Source organism: Leptopilina heterotoma, unplaced genomic scaffold (genome assembly GCF_015476425.1).
Source record: "Leptopilina heterotoma isolate Lh14 unplaced genomic scaffold, ASM1547642v1 Lhet_65, whole genome shotgun sequence".
Classification (NCBI taxonomy): Eukaryota; Metazoa; Arthropoda; class Insecta; order Hymenoptera; family Figitidae; genus Leptopilina; species Leptopilina heterotoma.
Window position 1 is genome coordinate 1,053,859 of NW_025111152.1, and position 22,021 is coordinate 1,075,879.

Consider the following 22,021-nt stretch of genomic DNA (forward strand, 5'->3'; position numbering starts at 1 on the left):
GTTACATGGGGGGGGGGGTCAAAATTTCAGAAAAATAGTGTTACGTATTTTTTGAACGGCCCCCAATCGTGTCTGTTAATAATTTTAATTAAATATTTGATTATTGAAGGTTATTAAAATTGTATTGATGAATATAACTACATATTTATCCAAATAATTTTGAAGGATTTATTAAAATTTTAGAAAATAATTGAATTCTTTTGGAAAAATTTATAACGAATTAAGAAAAAAATTTATTGAATTCTTTCGTGAAACTTTATTAAAATTAATTGAATTTTTACAAAGATTTTACTATTTAAAAAACAGATTTTAATTGTTTAGAAGGATCTTTTAAAATTATAAATAATTGGATTCTTCAGAAAAATTTTATTAAAAATTTTTAAAAAATTCAATTGTTTCGAAGCATTTATTAAAATTTTAGAAAATAATTGAAGTGTTTCGAAGGATTTATTAAGGTGTTAGAAAATAATTGAATTATTTCGTAAAATTTCATGAAAATAATGGTATTTTTGCAAAAAATTTTACTATTTATTAAAATAATTAAATTCTTCCGAAGAATGTTGAGTATTATTTATGAAAATAATTGAATTCTTGCGAAGAATTATATTGAAATTTTTAAAAATGTAAACATTAAATCATTATTAAATAATAATTGAATCGTGAATTTCGAAAAAAGCTCAACTTGAAAAAAACTCATTTTCAAATACAAAATTGATAGTGAAAATGATCTGGAAAATGATTTCTAGAGTTTAAAATTCACGATTCTATTATGAACATTATGCAAATAAATAAATAATATCTTGAACTTGAGAAACAAACAATTGAGAATTTTTCGTATTTTGATTTGAAAACGGATGCCTTTTCGCCTCTTTCTTTATTGGAAGATTGTTCGAATAGGTGAATAATATTGTAAAGAAAGTGAATGGCAAAAAGAATTGATATTTACCAATTATCTGTCGAACTTGTTTTCCGAAGGGCAAGTGACATACATAGGCAGAGGCTGATTGTCGTAGTACCCGTAAATTGGTTGAGGTGGCACGGGACTTTGGACCATTTGCATGGGTTGAACGAAAGGCAGCATTGGCACTGGAGTCGTTGGAACTGACAAGCCTGCGTGAGTTCCATTCCCATGACCCAAAGTCGATCCATTGTAGGAACCGACGTAGAGCTCTTGATTGCCCATCTTGCCAGAGTAGGCGACGCTTCCTGGTCGAATCATGGAGGCTTCGTGAATACTCGAGGCCATTGCGGCGGCCATGTGCGCGTCATTCATCTGACTGCTCCATCGCAGTCGGCAGATGCAAATGATTATTATGACAATTGCAATGAAGGCAACAACGCCACCGACAATGCTAATAATCAACGTGTCGTCCGTTCCCGCCGAATTTATAATGTTCGGATTCATGTCAGAATCGCCATTATAATGTTTATTTCGATTCTCCTGAAGTGTGGGGGCAACTGTCCAAATAATTTCCGGTTCAAAAGTTGTCGACCTGACTGAAGTTGTCGTTTCTGTGGTCTCCATTTTCTTCGATACAACCTGATCGCAAGATAGATGCTCCTCCGTCAAGTCATTAAGTATTTTCCCGGCAACGTAGTCGGGACTCTTGCATTTTATGGATTTTGAGATTGGTTTTGGTGCAGAACCCATTGATTTGAGCCATCGCCAAAGATGCTTAATTTCACAGTCGCAATTAATTGAATCCAGCCCTTTCAGATCGATGGAGCCGGTTCGCTCATCCAGAGCAGTTATCAGTTGAGGTGGAATCGTCTGCAATTTGCTGCCGGACACGTCCAACTCAATTTTGGTAGATTTAGGCACGGGGAAGAAGAGTGTCGGTGGAATAGCATAGATGGATGTATTTTTCAAGCCCAGTGAAAAATTTGGGACTCGAATTCCCACCAAGGCACTTGAAAGTATGCTACGCAATCTTTCCCCTCTTAATGACAATTTTTCAAGTCGGGGATGACTCTTAATGGATAATTGCTCGTTTCCAATTACAGAATCCTTCATTTCCACATCCAATTCTTCCAAATTTTTCATCTCCTTCAAAATGCCCTGAAAGAAATAAACAATTTTTCATTACCTCAACCATGCAAAACTGTCCGGTTAAAAGAAAAAAATTTCAACAGTTCTCATAGTTTTCAGGATGCTGATTATAGGAATCTGGTGATCCAATACGACGGACAATAATTGTCCGTCGTATTGGATATTATTCTTTTAAAAATGTATCAGATTCACTTGAAATTTGTTACCGCGCCCATATCTATTTCGCTCTTCGGAGTTTCCAGTGTAATTCCTAAAATCCAAATGATTCCGAAAAATCAGATAATTATGGATTCTCATTCTAAAAAAATGTGATAGTGAATTTTTATGAATGCACAGTAAAGGAGCAGTACAAAAAAAGAAAAAAATTATATTCTTCTGCTTTAGCTATAAACTTTAGTTGCTTAGTTACCTTAAAAACCCCCCAAGTAACAAATTTCAAGTGAATTTGATACATTTTAAGACAATTCGTCCGCCATATTAGATACACCATTTTGGATTTTCAAAATTTATTGGATTAGTGTTCAGTGATTCCAAAAGTTTCCGTATGTACAGCAGAAGTGAAAATAATTCATGTCAAAAAATGTTTTTTATCTTTTTTTAATGGATAATAGAATTATTAGAATATGTTTCTGAAAGGTTTTTTCGTCCTCTTTCCAATAGTGTATTTTATTTTTTGATATTTTAAAAATTTACCCTAATTTTTGATAATTAATATTTAATTTTTGATTTCCCAAAAATCGGTCCGTTATATTTGAAAATAAATTATTGCAAACGAAAGCTGAGGTTTTTTCCTATTGGCATGTAAATTTTCAGAATGCCCTTTTTTTTGTTTTTTGAGTTATTAAATTTCAAAGAATAAATTGCGGCGCGCTGCGTCACGGTTGCACTGAGCCGCGTGGCAACCGGCGCCACAGTGGGGCAAAATGACAAAATTTGATTCAAATTGACTTTTAGACCAAATTTAAAAAAAAAATTTCTCTAACGCAGAACTAAATTCTGAAGAGATCTGTGAGAGACAATTTTTTAATTTTTGTTTTATAAATTTTTAATGTTTATGCAAAGTGTAAAAAAAAATTTTTTTTTACATTTTTCGATTTCTTTTGCTCAAAAAAATTCTTGCATACTTAAAACTGTATACATTTAATGTCTATCGGTGTGTAAGTAGTAAAAAAAAAGTTTTTGCATTTAAAAATTGTTATAAACAATTTTTATAAACAATTACACTTTATAGGAAGTTATGTTTTAAAATAAATTTTTTTAAAAAGATATTTGCTTTAGATTATTGTAATTAAACTTTCTTTTTGTTAATCTGATATTTTGAAATAATTTTTCTTAACTGTTTATACAATTTTTATAAACAATTGTACTGTAAGGACATTTTTGGGCAGAAATGAATCGAATTTTTTACGAATAATGTTTCATCTAAGGCGCCTAGAGATTTTCTTTGTAAAAAAGTCATTTTTCAATTAATGTTATCATTGTTATAAACAAATTATATAAACAATTACAGTTTTTGGGAAGTTATGTCTAAACAAAATTTTTTAAATTAAATTTCCTTTAGATTATTGCAATTAAACTTTCTTTTTGTTAATCTGATATTTTGAAATAATTTTTCTTAATTGTTTATACAATTTTTATAAACAATTGTACTGTAAGGACATTTTTGGGCAGAAATGAATCGAATTTTTTACGAAAAATGTTTCATCTAAGCTGCCTAGAGATTTTCTTTGTAAAAAAGTCATTTTTCAATTAATGTTATCATTGTTATAAACAAATTATATAAACAATTACAGTTTTTGGGAAGTTATGTCTAAACAAAATTTTTTAAATTAAATTTCCTTTAGATTATTGCAATTAAACTTTCTTTTTGTTAATCTGATATTTTGAAATAATTTTTCTTAATTGTTTATACATTTTTTATAAACAATTGTGCTGTAAGGACATTTTTGGGCAGAAATGAATCGAATTTTTTACGAAAAATGTTTCATCTAAGCTGCCTAGAGATTTTCTTTGTAAAAAAGTCATTTTTCAATTAATGTTATCATTGTTATAAACAAATTATATAAACAATTACATTTTACGGGAAGTTAGGTCTGAAAAATTTTTTTTAAAATGAAATTTGCTTTGAATTATTGCAATTAAACTTTGTTTTTGTTAAAATGATTAATTTCAAAATATCCCAGTAAACGAAAACTAATTGAAATGAATTAAAAAGAATTCACAAAGAGCTTTCGTGAATCCCGCTTTGTGACAAATACGAATTGGAGCCATGATGCAATTTTCCTGAATTCGTGAAACTGTATTGAATTTCCGAACCTTCTATCCGTACCAATTCACTGGACAAGTTTTGAGCCTTTAATTTTTTTCAATTCGTTAGCACGAATTCAATGCATTCCTTGGCCATTTCTTTCGAATGCGAATTCGTTTGGACAAATTGGTACATATTGAATTAAATTCAATTGAATATACAAAGAGCTTGAGTGAATCCCGCTTTGTGACAAATACGAATTGGAGCCTACCAAAAATGTTAATTCGTTTCAATTCATTTGAATTAGTTTTTTTTTACTGGGATAGATTTTCAATAATGTCCGCAAAATGTGTGAAAATCTATGAAACTCTGAAAAGTCAAAATAATAAAAATAATCTATTGATGTTTTTTCAGAACTGACAGAAGTAATTCAAATTCATTTCTTAATTATTTTTTGGTCTAGGAAGAACTGTTGTACGTTTCTTTATTGGCGAGAAAGTCGGAAAATTTTTTTTCAGACATAACGTGCCGAAAAATGTAATTGTTTATATAATTTGTTTATAACAATGATAACATTAATTGAAAAATGACTTTTTTACAAAGATAATCTCTTTTCGGCTTAGATGAAACATTATTCGTAAAAAATTCGATTCATTTCTCCACAGAAAAAAATGCGAATGGTAAAAACAACCACATTTGTGTAGTTAGAAAAAAAGTAGTTAAAACTACCATATTCAGCAGCATTTTAACTACACTTCCTCAGTTAGTGGAACCAAAAAGAAGTTGCTGGTTTTATGTAGTTAAAATAACTACTTTACTTAGTTGAAATAACTAACAGATGCTTGTAAATGGCTCAACTATAGTGTAGTAGTAAAAACTATTATTAAAAATAGTTAATTTTACTATTGTGGTAGCAAAAATAACTATTTTGTATTAGTTGCAAACAAAATGAGACTTACTGTTTTTATATAGTAAATACAACCTCTGAAAGTTGTTACTTTTATGATTTATGTAGTTAAAACAACTATTTCTTACTATAGTTGCAGAGAAAGAAAGAAATTTACTGTTTTCATATAGTAAAATCAATTGTTGAAAATAGTTATTTTTACTATTTATGCAGTTGAAAAGATCATTTTTTTCTACAGAGAAAAAACGTGAGTGGTAAAAGCATCCACATATGTGCAGTTAAAAAAATATAGTTAAAACTACCATATTCAGCAGCATTTTAACTAAACTTCCATAGTTAGTAGAACTAAAATTGAATAGTAGGTTTTATGTAGTTAAAATTACTACCTACACGTTATGATTGTGAATAACTCAACAATAGTGCAGTAGTTAAAAGTACTGTTAAAAATAGTTATTTTCGGAATTTCTGTAGTAGAAATATCCATTTCTTGCTATTTGCAAAATAAATTAAAATTTACTGTTCCAAAGAGTAAGAACAACCGCTGGAATTTGTTATTTTTGTGTTTAATGTATAGTTAAAAGAACCAATTCTTACTAGCTTTTAATAATTGAAGGGCTACATAAAATAAGGGGACGAACGCGTGGTTGAAAGGGATAATATCAGTCAGGTAGCAGCGAGCGGCTCAAGGCTTGTCACTGCTACCCGACTGGTAGTATCCCTTCCAAGCCTCGCGTTCGTCCCCTTATTTTATGTAGCCCTTCAATTTATCTCTATGGTGGTAAGAAACATTTATTTTTATAACTACAAAAGTCATAAAAGTAACAATTTTTATGTTATTTTTACTATATGAAAATAGTAAGTTTAATTTTTTTATAACTAGTAAAAAGTGGATAATTTTACTACAGAAATTCTGAAAATAACTATTTTCAACAGTACTTTTAACTACTGCAATATCGTTGAGTCATTTAAAATCATATGCTGGCTACATTTCAACTAAGTCCTTAAGCTTAAAAAATTAGTTACTGCAACTAAACGGAGTAGTTATTATGACTGAATCTAAGAAGAATGTCCTCAAGTACAATGCCAGTCATCGTAGCGTGCGAGCGTGGTTAGGTGGTTAGGTTATCGGTTTGCGAATGTTAGGGTCGTGCGTTCAATCCCCGGCGTTTGGGGATTTTTCTCTGTTAGGTGTATAAGAATTTAATATATAAATTATATATGAACAAAAATAGGTAAGAGAAAATATAAAAAAATGGACCTCAATAATAATAAAAAACAAATAAATAATTTCATTTTACTACTTTAAATAGTTAATTTAACTATTTTTTACAGTTGTTACAACTACAATTTGTTACGGGCGCCTATAGGAACTATGAAAATTTAGTTACTGCAACTAAATGAAGCGCAGTTAGTATGACTAACAACAAATAGTTAAGATAACTGTTTTAGTAGTTAAATTTACTGTAAAAATGGTATTTATTACTACATTTTACAGTTAGACTAACTATTCTGTCATAGTTCATTTTACTAAATAATGTTACGGGCGCCTATAGGAACTACAGGAAATAGTAAAAAAGTAGTCAAATTTACCATATTTTTTTTTGTGTCCCCAAAAATGTCCTTACAGTACAATTGTTTATAAAAATTGTATAAACAGTTAAGAAAAATTATTTCAAAATATCAGATTAACAAAAAGAAAGTTTAATTACAATAATCTAAAGCAAATATCTTTTTAAAAAAATTTATTTTAAAACATAACTTCCTATAAAGTGTAATTGTTTATAAAAATTGTTTATAACAATTTTTAAATGCAAAAACTTTTTTTTTACTACTTACACACCGATAGACATTAAATGTATACAGTTTTAAGTATGCAAGAATTTTTTTGAGCAAAAGAAATCGAAAAATGTAAAAAAAAATTTTTTTTTTACACTTTGCATAAACATTAAAAATTTATAAAACAAAAATTAAAAAATTGTCTCTCACAGATCTCTTCAGAATTTAGTTCTGCGTTAGAGAAATTTTTTTTTTAAATTTGGTCTAAAAGTCAATTTGAATCAAATTTTGTCATTTTGCCCCACTGTGGCGCCGGTTGCCACGCGGCTCAGTGCAACCGTGACGCAGCGCGCCGCAATTTATTCTTTGAAATTTAATAACTCAAAAAACAAAAAAAAGGGCATTCTGAAAATTTACATGCCGATAGGAAAAAACCTCAGCTTTCGTTTGCAATAATTTATTTTCAAATAAAACGGACCGATTTTTGGGAAATCAAAAATTAAATATTAATTATCAAAAATTAGGGTAAATTTTTAAAATATCAAAAAATAAAATACACTATTGGAAAGAGGACGAAAAAACCTTTCAGAAACATATTCTAAAAAATTTTTCCCATTATAAGTATGTTCAAAAAAAATTCACAAAGTAGCCGGTGTTAGCAAAATTGGTCAAACTGACCCCCCTCTACCCCCTCCAAATTTTCGAAAAAATCAAAAATATTTTTTGGGGCACATTTCTACTTGATAGAACAACAAATTCCCTGAGTTTCAATTTTTTTCAAGAAGTTGAAATTTTATCTTAGGACATTTAGGGATCGTCCATATATTACGTAACACTTTTTGGGGGGAGGGGGGGTCAAGCTATTTGTTACGATAAGCCAAAAAAATGGCGCTAATGTATGTAACAGCGTGTTACATGGGGGGAGGGGGGGGGTCAAAATTTTCAAAAATTAGCGTTACGTAATATATGGACGGCCCCTTATTGGATTTACAAAAATTTTGTTAAAACAAAAAAGTTCAGTTTTTCTTCAACTTTTAAATGCTGTTAAAAAAATTTTTTTTTAAAATACAAAATTTTTATAAACAAATTAATTTTTTTAAAATTTGGACGTCTTAAAAAATTTTTTTTTCTATCATAGCTGGCAATAATAAGAATAATTTATAAAATGTTTCAGAGCGGTCTTTTGGAATTTTATGGGTTAAAATAAATTGTTAAACTCGGCGTGCAAGTTTCACCTTTCACGCTGCATTGAGGCCTAAGCTGACTCAGATGTGCTTTGGGCTTTGTGCACGTTTAAAGTCCAACGCACAATATGTTCGTGAAAGTCGTTCGCGAAAGAGACGCATGAGATAGACAAGGACACAAATATATCTCTGTCCTTTTCTAACTCATGCTTTGCGTTCGCGAATGACTTTCGCGAACCTATTGTGCTTAGGCCTTTACTAACTTAAGGGGAGGATCGGTGAAATTTCAACTCATCTAAATTTTTGTTGTTTATGGGTGGTTAATATTTTTTCTAACAAATTTTGGTATTTTAAATTATAATATGCTTCAAAAAATTAAAAAAATTCAATTATTTAAAACTTTTAAATAAATATCAAAATACTCAAAAAATAAAAATTTGAACTACTTTTGTAATTTTTATTAATTTTCATGGCCGATTTTTTTACATGCTTACAATTTCATAATTCTGAACAATCAATCATATAGATTTTCAAAAATTTTGGAATTTTCAAAGAATTTTAATTTTTTGAAAAATAAATAAAAATTGTAAATCAGTTAAAAATTACTTTTATTAATTTTCTATAGTGTAATATGATTTCAGGTACTGAAAAAATGTAAAAAAAATTTGATACCCCTAAAAATGGTCATTTTTGAATGGCTCAAATTTTACTAGTAGTTTTTAAAAAATTCAACTTATTCCACATTTTTTATTATTTTTCGTTGCAAAAATTGCACCAGTCCCACCCCTTAAACTTTTCTTTGTAAGTGGTATCAACCTTGTGAAATTAGGTAATCAGTAGTATACATTTTTCTTCAACAATATAAACATACAACATCATTTGATTTGAAAAAATTATATTTTTCCAGTAACGTTTTAGATACCCCAATGGGAAGTAAACGATTGGTTCAATAATGGGCCATGCTTGGTACCCAATGGTTTTTTCTTGGCAAAACAATTGGCAACCATCATTGGACCACCAATGGTTTAAACTTGGGATGATCACGCTACTGCCAATGATCGGTAGCCAAGCATCGGGCCATTATTAGTTGCCAAGGAATTGCCAAGGATACAAAATCGATTTTCAAAAGCTTGATTTTTTATTGGCAGCCAACAAAAAACCAAGGTTTTGAAAATTGATTTTTTTTAATTATTAATTAAAATTTATTTTTAAAAAATATATTTTTTTAAATTAATAGAACATACACGGAGAAAAAAATGCTGTTGAATCAATGACATATGGGTTTGATTCATTGAATAGTGTCATAACGGGCTGCCTAACGTATATGCTGTTGTTTTGAAAGCACCGATTCTAATGATTCGATAGTATCACTTTCTTTGAAACAAAAGCATATTTCTCAAATTGACAGCATACTATGTTAATTCGAAGGTGAATCCTTTTGAATCAATAAACAACATTTTTTAATTTAACAGTATATGCTTTTGAGTCAATGACTATAACTTTTAAATTTAAAAGCATCATTTTTATGATTCAAAAATTTGTACTCTTAATTTTTTTAGTTGTTGCTATCAATTGAATAACACCATACTGTTAATTCAATTCTTTTATGTGGTTAAATATATACCAACGATAAATTGAAAAAAGGGAATTTTTGTTCACATGTTTTTTATATACTATAATTAATTCTCACACCTTTAACACAACACTTTTTATACACATCTTTTTTTCAATTTTTCACACTAACATATACATCTTTATTATTATTTTCATTTTTTCCAACGGCTAAACACACACACACATACACATTCAAACACACTTATCTTTTTTAGTCAGAAAAATACGGCTATTCCCAAGCGGTCACCCATCCATTTAGTAACCGCGACCAACGACGCTTAACTTCCGTGATAGACGAGAACCGCCGCGCTGCAATGTAATACATCCGCTTCTCAACGTTGGGCACTTACTTTATGGTTAAATACCGTGCTCGAGATTTTTCGCGTATATAAGGGAATTTATATAGGGAATTTATATTTAACTAGTCATTAATTAATTAAAAGAATTTAAATAATACTTTTTTATATTGGAATCTCAAAAACGACAGGTTTAATAAACATAAATATATGTGGGTAAGTATTTCAATAAATTTAGTACCTGTCAATGTCTCAAAACATAGTGTTCTTATTTTTATAGCATATGCTATAGGCAGTCCGCAATAGCACCACTCATTGAAACGAAAGCATATGCTTTCGTTTTCAGAGCGCGCTTCTTTAGAGCAAACAATTTTTCATTTGATTTAAATTTACATGCATTTTCTTCAAATTTATCTATTAGATGCTTCAAATGAATAATGTCAAAGAAGCAATAAATTATTCTGTTGCTATGTACAGATGAACTATAGAAACAATTTGCACAATATCATTAATTCTACAGTACCGTACTTTTAATTTAAACAGTTTCATTTTTTCATTTTAAGCAATATACTTTTCGATTAATAAATGTGTCATTGAATCAATGACGGGGAATTCAATAGCATGGAGATATTTGATTCAACAGCACTTTTTTTTCAGTGTATTAATTTAATTTTTCACCTCTGGTAAAACAAAGGTGAAAGACTGATAAAAATTCCCTCACCGTATCTCACAGTGGAGGGATAACTGTGAATGTCTTTGCGAGAGAGGAGCAGGTACTTATATAGAGCCAGTGAAACAGGTCACAAGCGAGAAGAATTCACTAGCATGCACTCTGGCGGCGCTTGTCGGAAGTGGCGCAACGTTGGTTGCCAAGCGCTGTGTCGATAATGCCACGATATGCATGCGCGCCAGAAAACAGTTCCGACAAGCGCCGCCAGAGTGCATGCTAGTGATTTCTTCTCGCTTGTGACCTGTTTCACTGGCTCTATAAGTACCTGCTCCTCTCTCGCAAAGACATTCACAGTTATCCCTCCACTGTAAAATATAAAGTGAGGGAATTTATCAGTCTTTCATCTTTGTTTTACCAGAGGTGACAAATTAAATTAATATGTTCTATTAATTTAAAAAAATATATATTTTTAAAAAATATATTTTTTTTTTAAATAATTTTTTGAAAAATATATTTTTTAAAAATAAATTTTAATTAATAATTTAAAAAAATCAATTTTCAAAACCTTGGTTTTTTGTTGGCTGCCAATAAAAAATCAAGCTTTTGAAAATCGATTTTGTCTCCTTGGCAATTCCTTGGCAAATAATATTGGCCCGATGCTTGGCTACCGATCATTGGCAGTAGCGTGATCATCCCAAGTTTGAACCATTGGTGGTCCAATGATGGTTGCCAATTGTTTTGCCAAGAAAAAACCATTGGGTACCAAGCATGGCCCATTATTGAACCAATCGTTAACATTGGCAACTTCCCGTTGGGACGCGACGTAATTGTGTTGATTTAAAATGATTTTTTTGGGAAAAGGATTACAACATCTATCTTTAAATTATTTGACATTATAAAAACTGTAGACGTATAAACAGCTTTTAAAATAAAAATCTTCGACACGATTTAAAATTTCACTTTCCGCCTCCGCAATGCAAGTATTGCAGTCTAGCGACCTAGAGTCCTGTTTGAACGTGCACAGTACAGCGCGCGTAAAACTTGCACGCCAAAATTAAAAATTTATTTTAACAAATCCTATTCAAGAAGACCACTCTGAAATATTTTGCAAACTATTCTTATCATTGGCAGCTATGTTAAAAAAAAATTTTTTTAAACGTCTAAGTTAAAATAAAATTTATTTGTTTACAAGAATTTTTTATTTTTTTAGGAAAAATTTAAAAAGAAAAATTTTTTGACGGCATTTAAAAGTTGAAGAAGAACTAAACTTTTTTTGTCTTAAAGAAATTTTTGTAAATTCAATAACTTTCAAGTTATAGGCCATTGAAAAAAGGGCTACTTTTCAAAAATTTGTAACTCGGAAATTTGGCCACTAAATAAAAAAATATGTATCCATTTTTTTCACTAAAGAATAAAAAAAATTGTTTTGGCTAAATTTAAAATGTGAACTGAAATCTGACGTGGAATTGCCCATATGTAGAATATGTGTGTATAGCGATTTTTTTATTCGAAGAATATTTTCGTTTTTATGGAGTCTTGAATTCACCGGCGTCCCGAGCACTAAGTAACAAATGTCAGGTAAATTGAATCGATTTTTAAAAATTTTGCAAATCTGACCTTAGAATCGTAACGAGCGACCCTAAATACCTATAGATATTTATCATATACGCAAATTGAACATAAAGAATTGCAAAGAATACAATTATTGCACAAAAATGTTTCTCAAACTTTAAACGCGTTTTTCTCGAAACAAGATTTTTCAAACTGGTGGGCATCGTAGCGTCTAAACTACCCAGGCGGAAATTTCCCACTGGCAGGGTACCGCGCCTGTACAGACGTCGGTAAGACTGTACTGGCATGGGTCCGCCTGACGACCGGAGCGGTACAGGAATTGTACTGGAACCTGACAATGTGTTGTAGTGGCTGCGCGCCTGGCTCGGTACAGATTTGATGCCGCCGAACAACCGGCGTTGTACCGGCATTCGTCCGTCTGGCAACCAGGACGGGCCAAATTTTGTTCCGAAACATGACTTTCTACTGGCGTTCTACTGGCATTCGTCCGCCTAGCAAGCGACGCGGGCCAAATTATATTCTCTATTGAAAAATAAAATAAAAAAAATATTTAATTAACTATGCATGGTGCATGTTAATTAACATTTTTTATAGATCATTTGAAGCATTTTTTACACATTTAACATTTTTTTTACACATTAAAATTCTAAACGCTCGCAGTGGGATACGAAGCCCAAGCCTATCCTAATCTACGCACCGAAGTCTAATACGCTAACCACTACGCTATTCGCTCGCTTGCGGATATGAGCAAAACAACGCCAATATACAATACCGCTAAACTACAACTTATATATAAAGTGAATAATAATTTTTACTCAAATATTTTTCAATATTTTAGCATTTTATTTATATTATGCAAATAAATTTAAAGTTTTATTATATTTTTGTTTAATCTTCAATGTTTTTAAAATTTATCTTTATTTTATTATTTAGGAATAATTAGTTGAACACTTCACTTTATAACTATTCGAAATCAATAGAAAATTAACTAAAATAAACATTTGTAATTTACTGCGTTTCATTTATACTTTATAAATGTTTTTAAAAAAGAGAAAAAGATAAATGTAATTAATTTGAAAGAAATATTAATTAACATTCACCTTGCATAGTTAATTAAACATTTCTTTTATTTTAATTTTTAATAAAGAATATAATTTGGCCCGCGCTGGTTGCTAGACGGACGAATGCCAGTAGTACAACGCCGGGTGCTTGGCGGGCTGAAACCTGCACCGAGCCGGACGCATTTTGCAATAGAATGACAGTGCGAATGTACTTTCGGCTCTTTAACAATTAATAATACAAAAAATGTTTAAAGCATGATGGATTAAATTTATTATTACTATTAATTTTTATTATAAAAAATAGAAAAACTTGTCAGATTTTAAAAGATATTTGTGGTAAGATTTTTAAAAGCGAATTTAAAAAAAAATTATCCTATATAAAAATAAAACTAATTTGAAAACTAGTAACAATTACTATATTCTAAGCATATTCTTATTAATAAATTAATTAATTAATAATTTTTAATTCACTTATTTATTGATTTATTATCAATAAATAAACAAATAAGTAATATTAAATAAATCCAATCAAATTTATTTAATATTACTTATAATTTATTTATAATAAATCAATAAATGAGTAAGTAAATTAAATTAATTAATATATTAATAATAAAATAAATTATATAGTTCTCAGTCGGTAGAATGCCTGTACCGCTCGGGTCGTTAGACGGACGAATGCCAGTACAACGCCGGTTGCGAGGTGGTATAAATTTTGATCCGGCGGTCGGATCAAATCTTGTACCGCGCCTGTACTGCCGACAGTAGAAAGACTGTACCGAAAGTCGGATCCGACTTTGTACCGCGCCAGCAGACATTCTCATCCGAATCGGTACAGACTGCCTGCACTGGCATTGACTCTACAATTCAACCGGCGCGGGCGCTAGACGGTTGGACGATCCGGTATTCGTCCGACTTTTCCGCCTGGGTATTTAATCAATCAACTTCGGGTTTGCGGCTAATTAAAGGTAACTAAATTCTACTGGGATTATACCTATATAATAATGTGTCCGCCATTTAGTCATTTTATTAACTATTTTATAGGTATAACCTTTTCTTTAGGTTGTCATCTTTATAAAAAATTTTGAGTTTTTGTTTTAGACTAAAAATTGCGCAGTGTAGAATGCCCACCGTTTTCCCTATTAAAAAATACATTATTTTTTAGATGCGTCATATTGGTCGCCATTTTGCATTTTTTTGAAAATGAAATATATGTTTTAAAAGTTCAAGAAAAAAAAAAATTTTTGTAGAAAGTCAAAAAAAAAATTTTGCGGCGGTGGTCTTCTCTTTGAGTTTTAATTATATAGAATATATATTTGGTAGCGAGAGAGTTTTATTAATTAGTTTTGAGTTTGAGTTCTATTAATAGTTTTTATATTAACTTTGTGTAATATTTACCTGTAAATCGAAATAACCGAGTCTTGGATAGTCGTAAGCCTGCAAAATCTTTAATTTACTCTGCAACGTTTTGAAAGCGCTTTTCTCAATTCGAGTACAGTTTGTAAAGTTGGACATCTTCAAGGTTCGCAGCATTTCCAGTCCTTCAAAGCTGCTTTCATTAATAGTCCTAATTGGATTACTGGATATGTCTAAACTCTTAAGGACCGGAAGAGTTTTGAATGTGTCTATCATGTCAGTGAAGTCAGTCAAACGATTTTGCGAAATATCTAAACTTTCTAACATAGTCGTTCGCTCTAAAGCAGTGGGCTTGATATTTGCGACACTGTTTCCTGAGAGATTTAAGTGTCTGAGAAATGGTGTTTCCAGGTGTGCTATATTTTTAATTCCAGTTTGTGCAAGATTTAGAGATCTTAAAATTTTCGCGTCGCCCAAAATTCCACGTACTGCATTCTCACTTAGTGAATTTTCAGAGAGATCCAACCTTTTTACATTACCAACGATATCTTGGGAAAACACCTCAACAAGTCTATTTTTTGCCATGTTCAAACTGTAAAGTGACGATGATTGCTTCTGCAATGTACGAGTTGGAATTTCAGTAAATTTATTGCCCGACAGATTAATTCTTTCCACTGATCGTATTCTTGATGGGTCAAATATTGTCTCTGAGAGAGAGGTCAATTTGTTGTTTTCAAGATTTAAATATTCTAATCGAAGAACACCTTCCAGTGCCCGTTCACTGAGCGATTCCAAATTATTGTTGGAGAGATCAATTACTTGCAGTTGAGTTGAATTATGAAATGCAAGCTCTTCGACAGATTCTATTAGATTTCCCGACAACTCTAGAATTCGTAAGCGAGCCATCTGAAAAATAAAGAGGAATAAAATATTTTGTAATTCAAACAGATTTAAATTTATCTCACCTGTGAAAATCCGAATTCATCAATAACGTGCAACATATTTCTAGAGAGATTCAATTTTTCCAAAAACTGAAGTGTTTTAACGAAGTCGCTTGGAAATTGAGTAAATTTGTTTCCAGCTAGATTTAATTCCCTTAATCTGGGATGAATGACAAATGAAGTAAGCGACAATTGATTAATAAGATTATCCGACAAATCCAGAAATTGTAGATTCGTTCCAGTATTGAAATGTTCTCCAACAAATGACGTTAATTTATTTCCCTTCAAGTTCAACTTGTACAAATTGATGGCACCAACAAACGCGCTTCTATCAATTCGTTCGATTCGATTGTCCGATAAATCAATAGACGTAAGATTGTACAAATGCTGGAATGTATTCTCATTTATTTCTTTGATTTTATTACCGGCAAGGGAAATTTGCTCTAGACTATGAAGATTGAGAAAGAGAATTGCCGGTAAAATTTTTAAGCCAGTATAAGAGGCATCGAGTTTTCTCAATGACTGAGGAAATATTGGCGGGAATCCGCCGTATAATGGATTATTTCGTAAATTGAGAGTCACTAAATTTGAGAGGTGGAGAAATATTTCTGGCGAAATACGTTTTAACTGATTGCCAGATAGATTTAAATATAAAAGATTTTTCAAGGGCAGATTTTCACCAATTGAAGTTAGACGATTGTTAGAGAGATCGAGACTCAAGAGAGTGTCTTCTAAGCCTGCGAATGTATGTGGTGTCACTGCTGAAAGAATATTGCCTGACAGTTCAATGCTGACTAGTCGTTCGAAATTGTGAAAAAGTCTAGCTGGAATTTCGCGAACGAGATTACGATTTAGACCCAGCACGAGAAGATTTGGAGCAATCGAACGTATCAATTCGGTAGAAATAGCAGCCACTCTGTTGAACTCAAGTTGTAGATGAGTGAGCGAAGGAAGACGAGCTAGAGCTGTTGCAGGAATTAGAAGAATGTTGTTGTCCTCCAAAGATAGCCATTCCAATTTTGTTAGTCCTTCGAATGCCGATTCTTCAATCTGCAATATTTTTTTAATATTTTACTCGCATCTTAAGATAACTTTAATTTAATGATATAGAATTTAGTTCTTTCCTAACTTATTTCAATGTTCCACTGTTTTTTTTTATTTTTGCAACATACAACTTTTTAAAATTGTTTTAATTCTATTTGATTGCATTTTTCAGTGACTAATTTTATCTATTAATGTATATTGGGAATTTCTTGATTCACTAAAAGCAAAAAGACAATTTTTCTTCATTGGTGAGAGTTTATTTAATTTAATGATTCTACTTTCTCATGAGTAAGAAATAAAAATTGAAATAATAGTATTTACTTTACAGGTGAAGAAATTCATTTAAATAATAAAAAAATATATTACATGGTTGCCACACAACCTGGAAAACCTGGAAAACCTGGAAATAGCATGGAAATTGAAAAAGAGTATGGAAAACCTGGAAATAGCATGGAATTTGAATGAATTTCTGGAATTTTTTTGGGTTAATGAAAGATATTAAGAAAAATTTCATTCAACATGTTATTTTTCTTTAAAAATGTTAACATGCAATTTTCCTTTTCCATGTTATCTTCTCTTTAAATTAATTTAATTTTTTTTTAATTATTGACTAAATTAAATTAATTTAATTTTTCTTTTTAATTATTGACTAAAACTGTAAAAAATAGGATTTTATATCTTTATTAGTATTACGATTGTCAAAATTTTTTGTTACCAGTTGCTTTTTGTTCAAGATTTTGAACAAAGTTTGAAGATGAAAATTATTTAATTTAGACATGACTTCAATGTGCTAATTATGGCTGATTCTTCTAAAAGTGACATTTTTGATATCTCGATTAATTTTATAAAATCTACTCTCTGATAATATTATTAACCATTTTCATAGAAAAAATTTAGCACTTACTTATCATTAAAAAAATTAAACAATTTTATTAAACTGAATTTATATACAATGCCTAAAATAATTTCATCTTTAAAGTCTTTTTAAAATGCCTCCAATAGGAGTTCTATAAGAAAACTAAATTTTTAAGGTTTTTTTCAAACTCTTAGAAATTTTTTAAAAATAGTGCCAGAAAATACAATGTTTTTTCTATCATTATGTGCATTTTAAAAATTTTTTGACCTCCGTTTTATATGTGATAAAAATGTTTAAATTTTGTATTCCGTTTATGTTAAAATTACTTTAAAAAGATTAATAATGTTTTTATACATTAAAAATATTCTAAAAAAATGTGAATGCACATTCAAATAAAGTTAATGGTCTGATTGCTTTTATTTTTGATTATTGCTTTTATAAATATTCAAATTTTACATATTGGCCCGAGTAAAATTCAAAGAAGAAAGACTTTAATATTTTCAAATTAATTTTGCGCAACTTAAATTCTTACTGTTGAGTATGAAATAAAGTAGTTTCAATAGAAAAAACCATATAATTTAAAAAAAATATATTGAAAAATCGAATATCAAAAGTATCACTTTCAGAAAAATAAACATAAAAATGCAGTTTTATAAAATACTTGTTTTTTCATCACAAATAATTCCTAAATTTTAACCTGGAATTTTTAATATTTTTAACCTGGAAAACCTGGAAAAAGCCTGGAATTTTGAAATCTAGATTTTGTGGCAACCATAATTAACATCGTAAAGAGCAATGTAAATTTCAATTATTTAGAGTTTTACAGGTCCCTTTTCCCCAGCGTAATTTGAAATGTATTTATTCGAAAATTGAAAAAGTTTAACTGACTTACTGTTCTGAGAGCATTGAGACTGAGGTCTAATTTTGTGAGAGCTGGCAGGCTGGAGAAGGCATTAATTCCTAGACGGCCTATGTAATTTCTACTTAAATCTAGTACCTGCAATTTGTTTAAGCTGGACAAATGAGTTTGTTGTATTTCCTGAAACAATAATGAGAACACAATTCGCAATAGGCAAAATATGACAGTTTGATAAAAATATTCTTCAATCTCTTTTTCGCACAATTTTGATTTTTAAGACATTATATAACAGATATCGATAAAAAAATGTATGCTATTAGATAAACGCAGGAAGGACTGTCAATGTTACTTCCTCGTAGAAAAATTTTACAGCGATGACGATTTAAAAAAAAATGATTATTATTTTCACTTTAAGAATAAACTTTGCTTCCTCATAGAGAAGAACCTACATGAAAATTTAGGTAAATTGTTATATTATTAAATTTCAATTATAAAATAATAAATAGTTTTTGATATTTCTTTCTTAATTTTACTTCTAATAATCTTCGTATTTATTAAAAATTTATGATTAAGAAATTAAAAATATACCCATTTTTCATATTTACTATTTCTCAAAAACAATTTTGTTCACTCATAAATTTCTTTTGAAATAAAACAATTTTCATAACTCTTATTCTTTAAGGAGGTTCTATTGCTTCACTTAACTAATCAAAACAGAAACCATTATTTTGTGATTTGACTTGTTTGGTACTTTGAAACGTCTGGCAACACCGCATTTCTTTAGTCGTGTTGTAAAAGGTAAACAAGTCGTATACGACTTGTTTACATTTAGTTTTGAGTAGCAAATTCTGTGCAATGTTACCAGACGTTTAGACAGCTCCCACATAGCACAATAGTATGAGGTAACGTTATGTTGAATACTAATCGTAAGGCTCATAAGGTTACACGATATTGCTGTGGTAGACCTAAGGTGGACTAAAAACTTCCGCCATGGAGGTAAGGTTACATGTTAGGGTGTGGTAAGTATATATGATAAGGCTATGGTAACCTTACACGTTAAGGTTGAGATAACCTTACACGTTAAGGTTGATGTAACCTTACACGTTAAGGTTGAGGTAACGTTACATGTTAAGGTTGAGGTAAGGTTATATGTCAAGGTTGAGGTAAGGTAATTAATAAGTTGTAAGGTTAAGGTAAGGTTGTGATAAGTTTACCAGTTATGGAAAATATTGACAAAATAATTAATAATATAATAAATAAATATTAAATTAGAAAGTTAAGTTTGTTGCTCTTCTCTATTTTGGAAACCTGATATGAAGCAGAAAATTTTGAAAACAAATTTGGGGGGACTGGGATTCGAACCCGGGATCGACGCGCATAAACCTAACATCCTAACTAACTGAGCTAAGTGGAGAACTGGTAGCAAGAAAATTAATTTTGCCTTTAAGGAGTTAATCATATTCTTGGTTCACCTTAAAGGCAAAATTGATTTTCCTTCTGACAGTTCTGTACTTAGCTCCCCAGATAACAATCGTGCGTCGCATTTAAACGCATGTTTCTTGCACTAACTGCGACTTACCAGATGAGTCGGTTCATATACGCATCTTACTATCGTCTGTGACGCTGGTAATAATGCGAGTGTTGTGAACTGCATTTCGTAAGCGCCTGTGATACAAAATGATAAGCATGTTCCGTTCACAAGTGCGACTCGCTAGAAGAGTCAATCCATACGCATTTTACCATCCACAGTGCGAATGCTGTGAATGCGTGTGCAGTGAACTGCACTTAATACGCACGCAATTAATGATGCACAACCACCCGTATCGGCAATCACACATTTTATAATGGCGACAGCATTGTTTGTGGTGTGTTATCAAAATAAGTTTTTATTGTGATTTCATTTTTTATTGTTTTTTATTGCGATATTATTGTGAGGAATTATTGTGGATTTAATTTTTAGTACTGCAGCAAAATAAGAAAGTTAAATTTAATTTGTTTAAAGTACATATATATTTTTGTTGTATTAGATATAACCTCAAAAAAAGAATTTGGAAGTTTTTAACAATTTCAATTCCAAAATTGTACTGAAATATTAAATTAAAATCGTTTTTATAAATAACATTTTAATTTAAAAAAAATTACTAATGTCAATAATCTTTTCTTTTTATTTAATTCAAATAAGGCTGAAGTATAAATATAATTTATTCGCATTATACCGTCACGCATGTGCCCATCACAATATGCGACAGTTATGGATCGCATATGATGACGCATCTGAGTGGTCCAGTGAACGCGCATAGTGCGGATAAATCGGCACGCGTGCAGATGATATTAGTAGCACACAACGCGCATTTTGTTATCTGGGTCAGTTAGTTAGAATGATTGGTTTATGCGCGTCGATCCCGGGTTCGAATCCCAGTCCCCCCAAATTTGTTTTCAAAATTTTCTGCTTCCCCTAGTAGAAAAATTTGGTGGCGCTAGCATGGTGCCACTCTTGCGTTCCATTGCGCTGTAGTGGCGCTGAAAGCATTTGAAACACTTTTTTAGTCTAGCGCCTTTCTCGCATTCTGCTCGCAGTGCTAGAATGAACATAACCTCACCTGCCAAAACTTTATTTCGCGAATTAAAAGATGATTCAAGTGTCATTTCTTTTGACGAATATAATTAAAAAAATTGTGTACATATAAAAAACATTTACTAATTATCTGCCTGCAATGAAATTCAAACGTATTTGAAGATAAATACACATTTCGTTTAAAGTTGTGGTAATAGATTTTAATTCAGAAAACGGTAACCTATTCTTAATCCCAAGCGTAATCAAAATTTTGATCATTATTTGCTGTATAAAATTGTTTTTAAATATGGAAATTTTAAGAATAAATTATTATTAAATTTCCATAAAAAATTATTTATTTCTTCACAGTAACAGTGTCAAAAATAGTTACACATGTTAAACATTGAAATTAAAATTTTTGAAATTAACCAATTCTTTTATAATAATAATAATAATAATAATAATAATTGAAAAAATTAAGTTCCTATTTAAAATCAGTAAATCTTTTCTGTCAGGTCAATTAAAAATAAAGAAAAAATAAATCTATTTTGAGGTTATGTTTTCTAATTCGAATGGAGAGAAATTAATAATATATTTGATCCATCAAAAAGTATTTATTGTTATTCTTGGTGATAAATCGTTAGATTAATTACTTAAAATATATTTAAAAATTTTCTTGGAGGTTGAATAAGACTTATATATACTAAAAATTCTTTTATAAATAAGTGTATAAATTAACGAATGAACAAGAAATTTATAATGCAATATTAATTTATATTTAAATTTAATACAATTACAAATATATAAATACTTAGAATCCTTTACTATTATTGTTTTTAAATGCCACAATATTCTACAAGCAAACATTTACTTTTACTTTAAAAATAAAAGCAAACACCTTTGACAGTTTATGCAACAGAAATTTGAGGTTATGTTGTATTCTAGCGGAAAGTGCTCGCGCCATTCAAGGCGCTAGAAGACGTCGGCGAGATAAACTGCCATGCAAATTCCAGTGGTGGCGCTAGCATATATC

The 22,021-nt window shown here is 30.3% G+C and overlaps 1 protein-coding gene across 1 annotated transcript in view; it reads right to left on the bottom strand.

Annotated features, from left to right (window-relative positions):
• Positions 1-663: 663 nt before the first annotated feature.
• Positions 664-22,021, bottom strand: part of LOC122509958 (chaoptin) — a 111,979-nt gene continuing 90,621 nt past the window's right edge. The window contains exons 6-9 of the mRNA XM_043624309.1: positions 18,468-18,614; positions 15,700-16,725; positions 14,777-15,640; positions 664-2,059 (exon numbers count right to left, since the gene is read on the bottom strand). Coding sequence (XP_043480244.1) covers positions 950-2,059; positions 14,777-15,640; positions 15,700-16,725; positions 18,468-18,614 — 3,147 coding nt within the window. The 3' untranslated portion in view covers positions 664-949. The remainder of the gene's footprint in view (positions 2,060-14,776; positions 15,641-15,699; positions 16,726-18,467; positions 18,615-22,021) is intronic.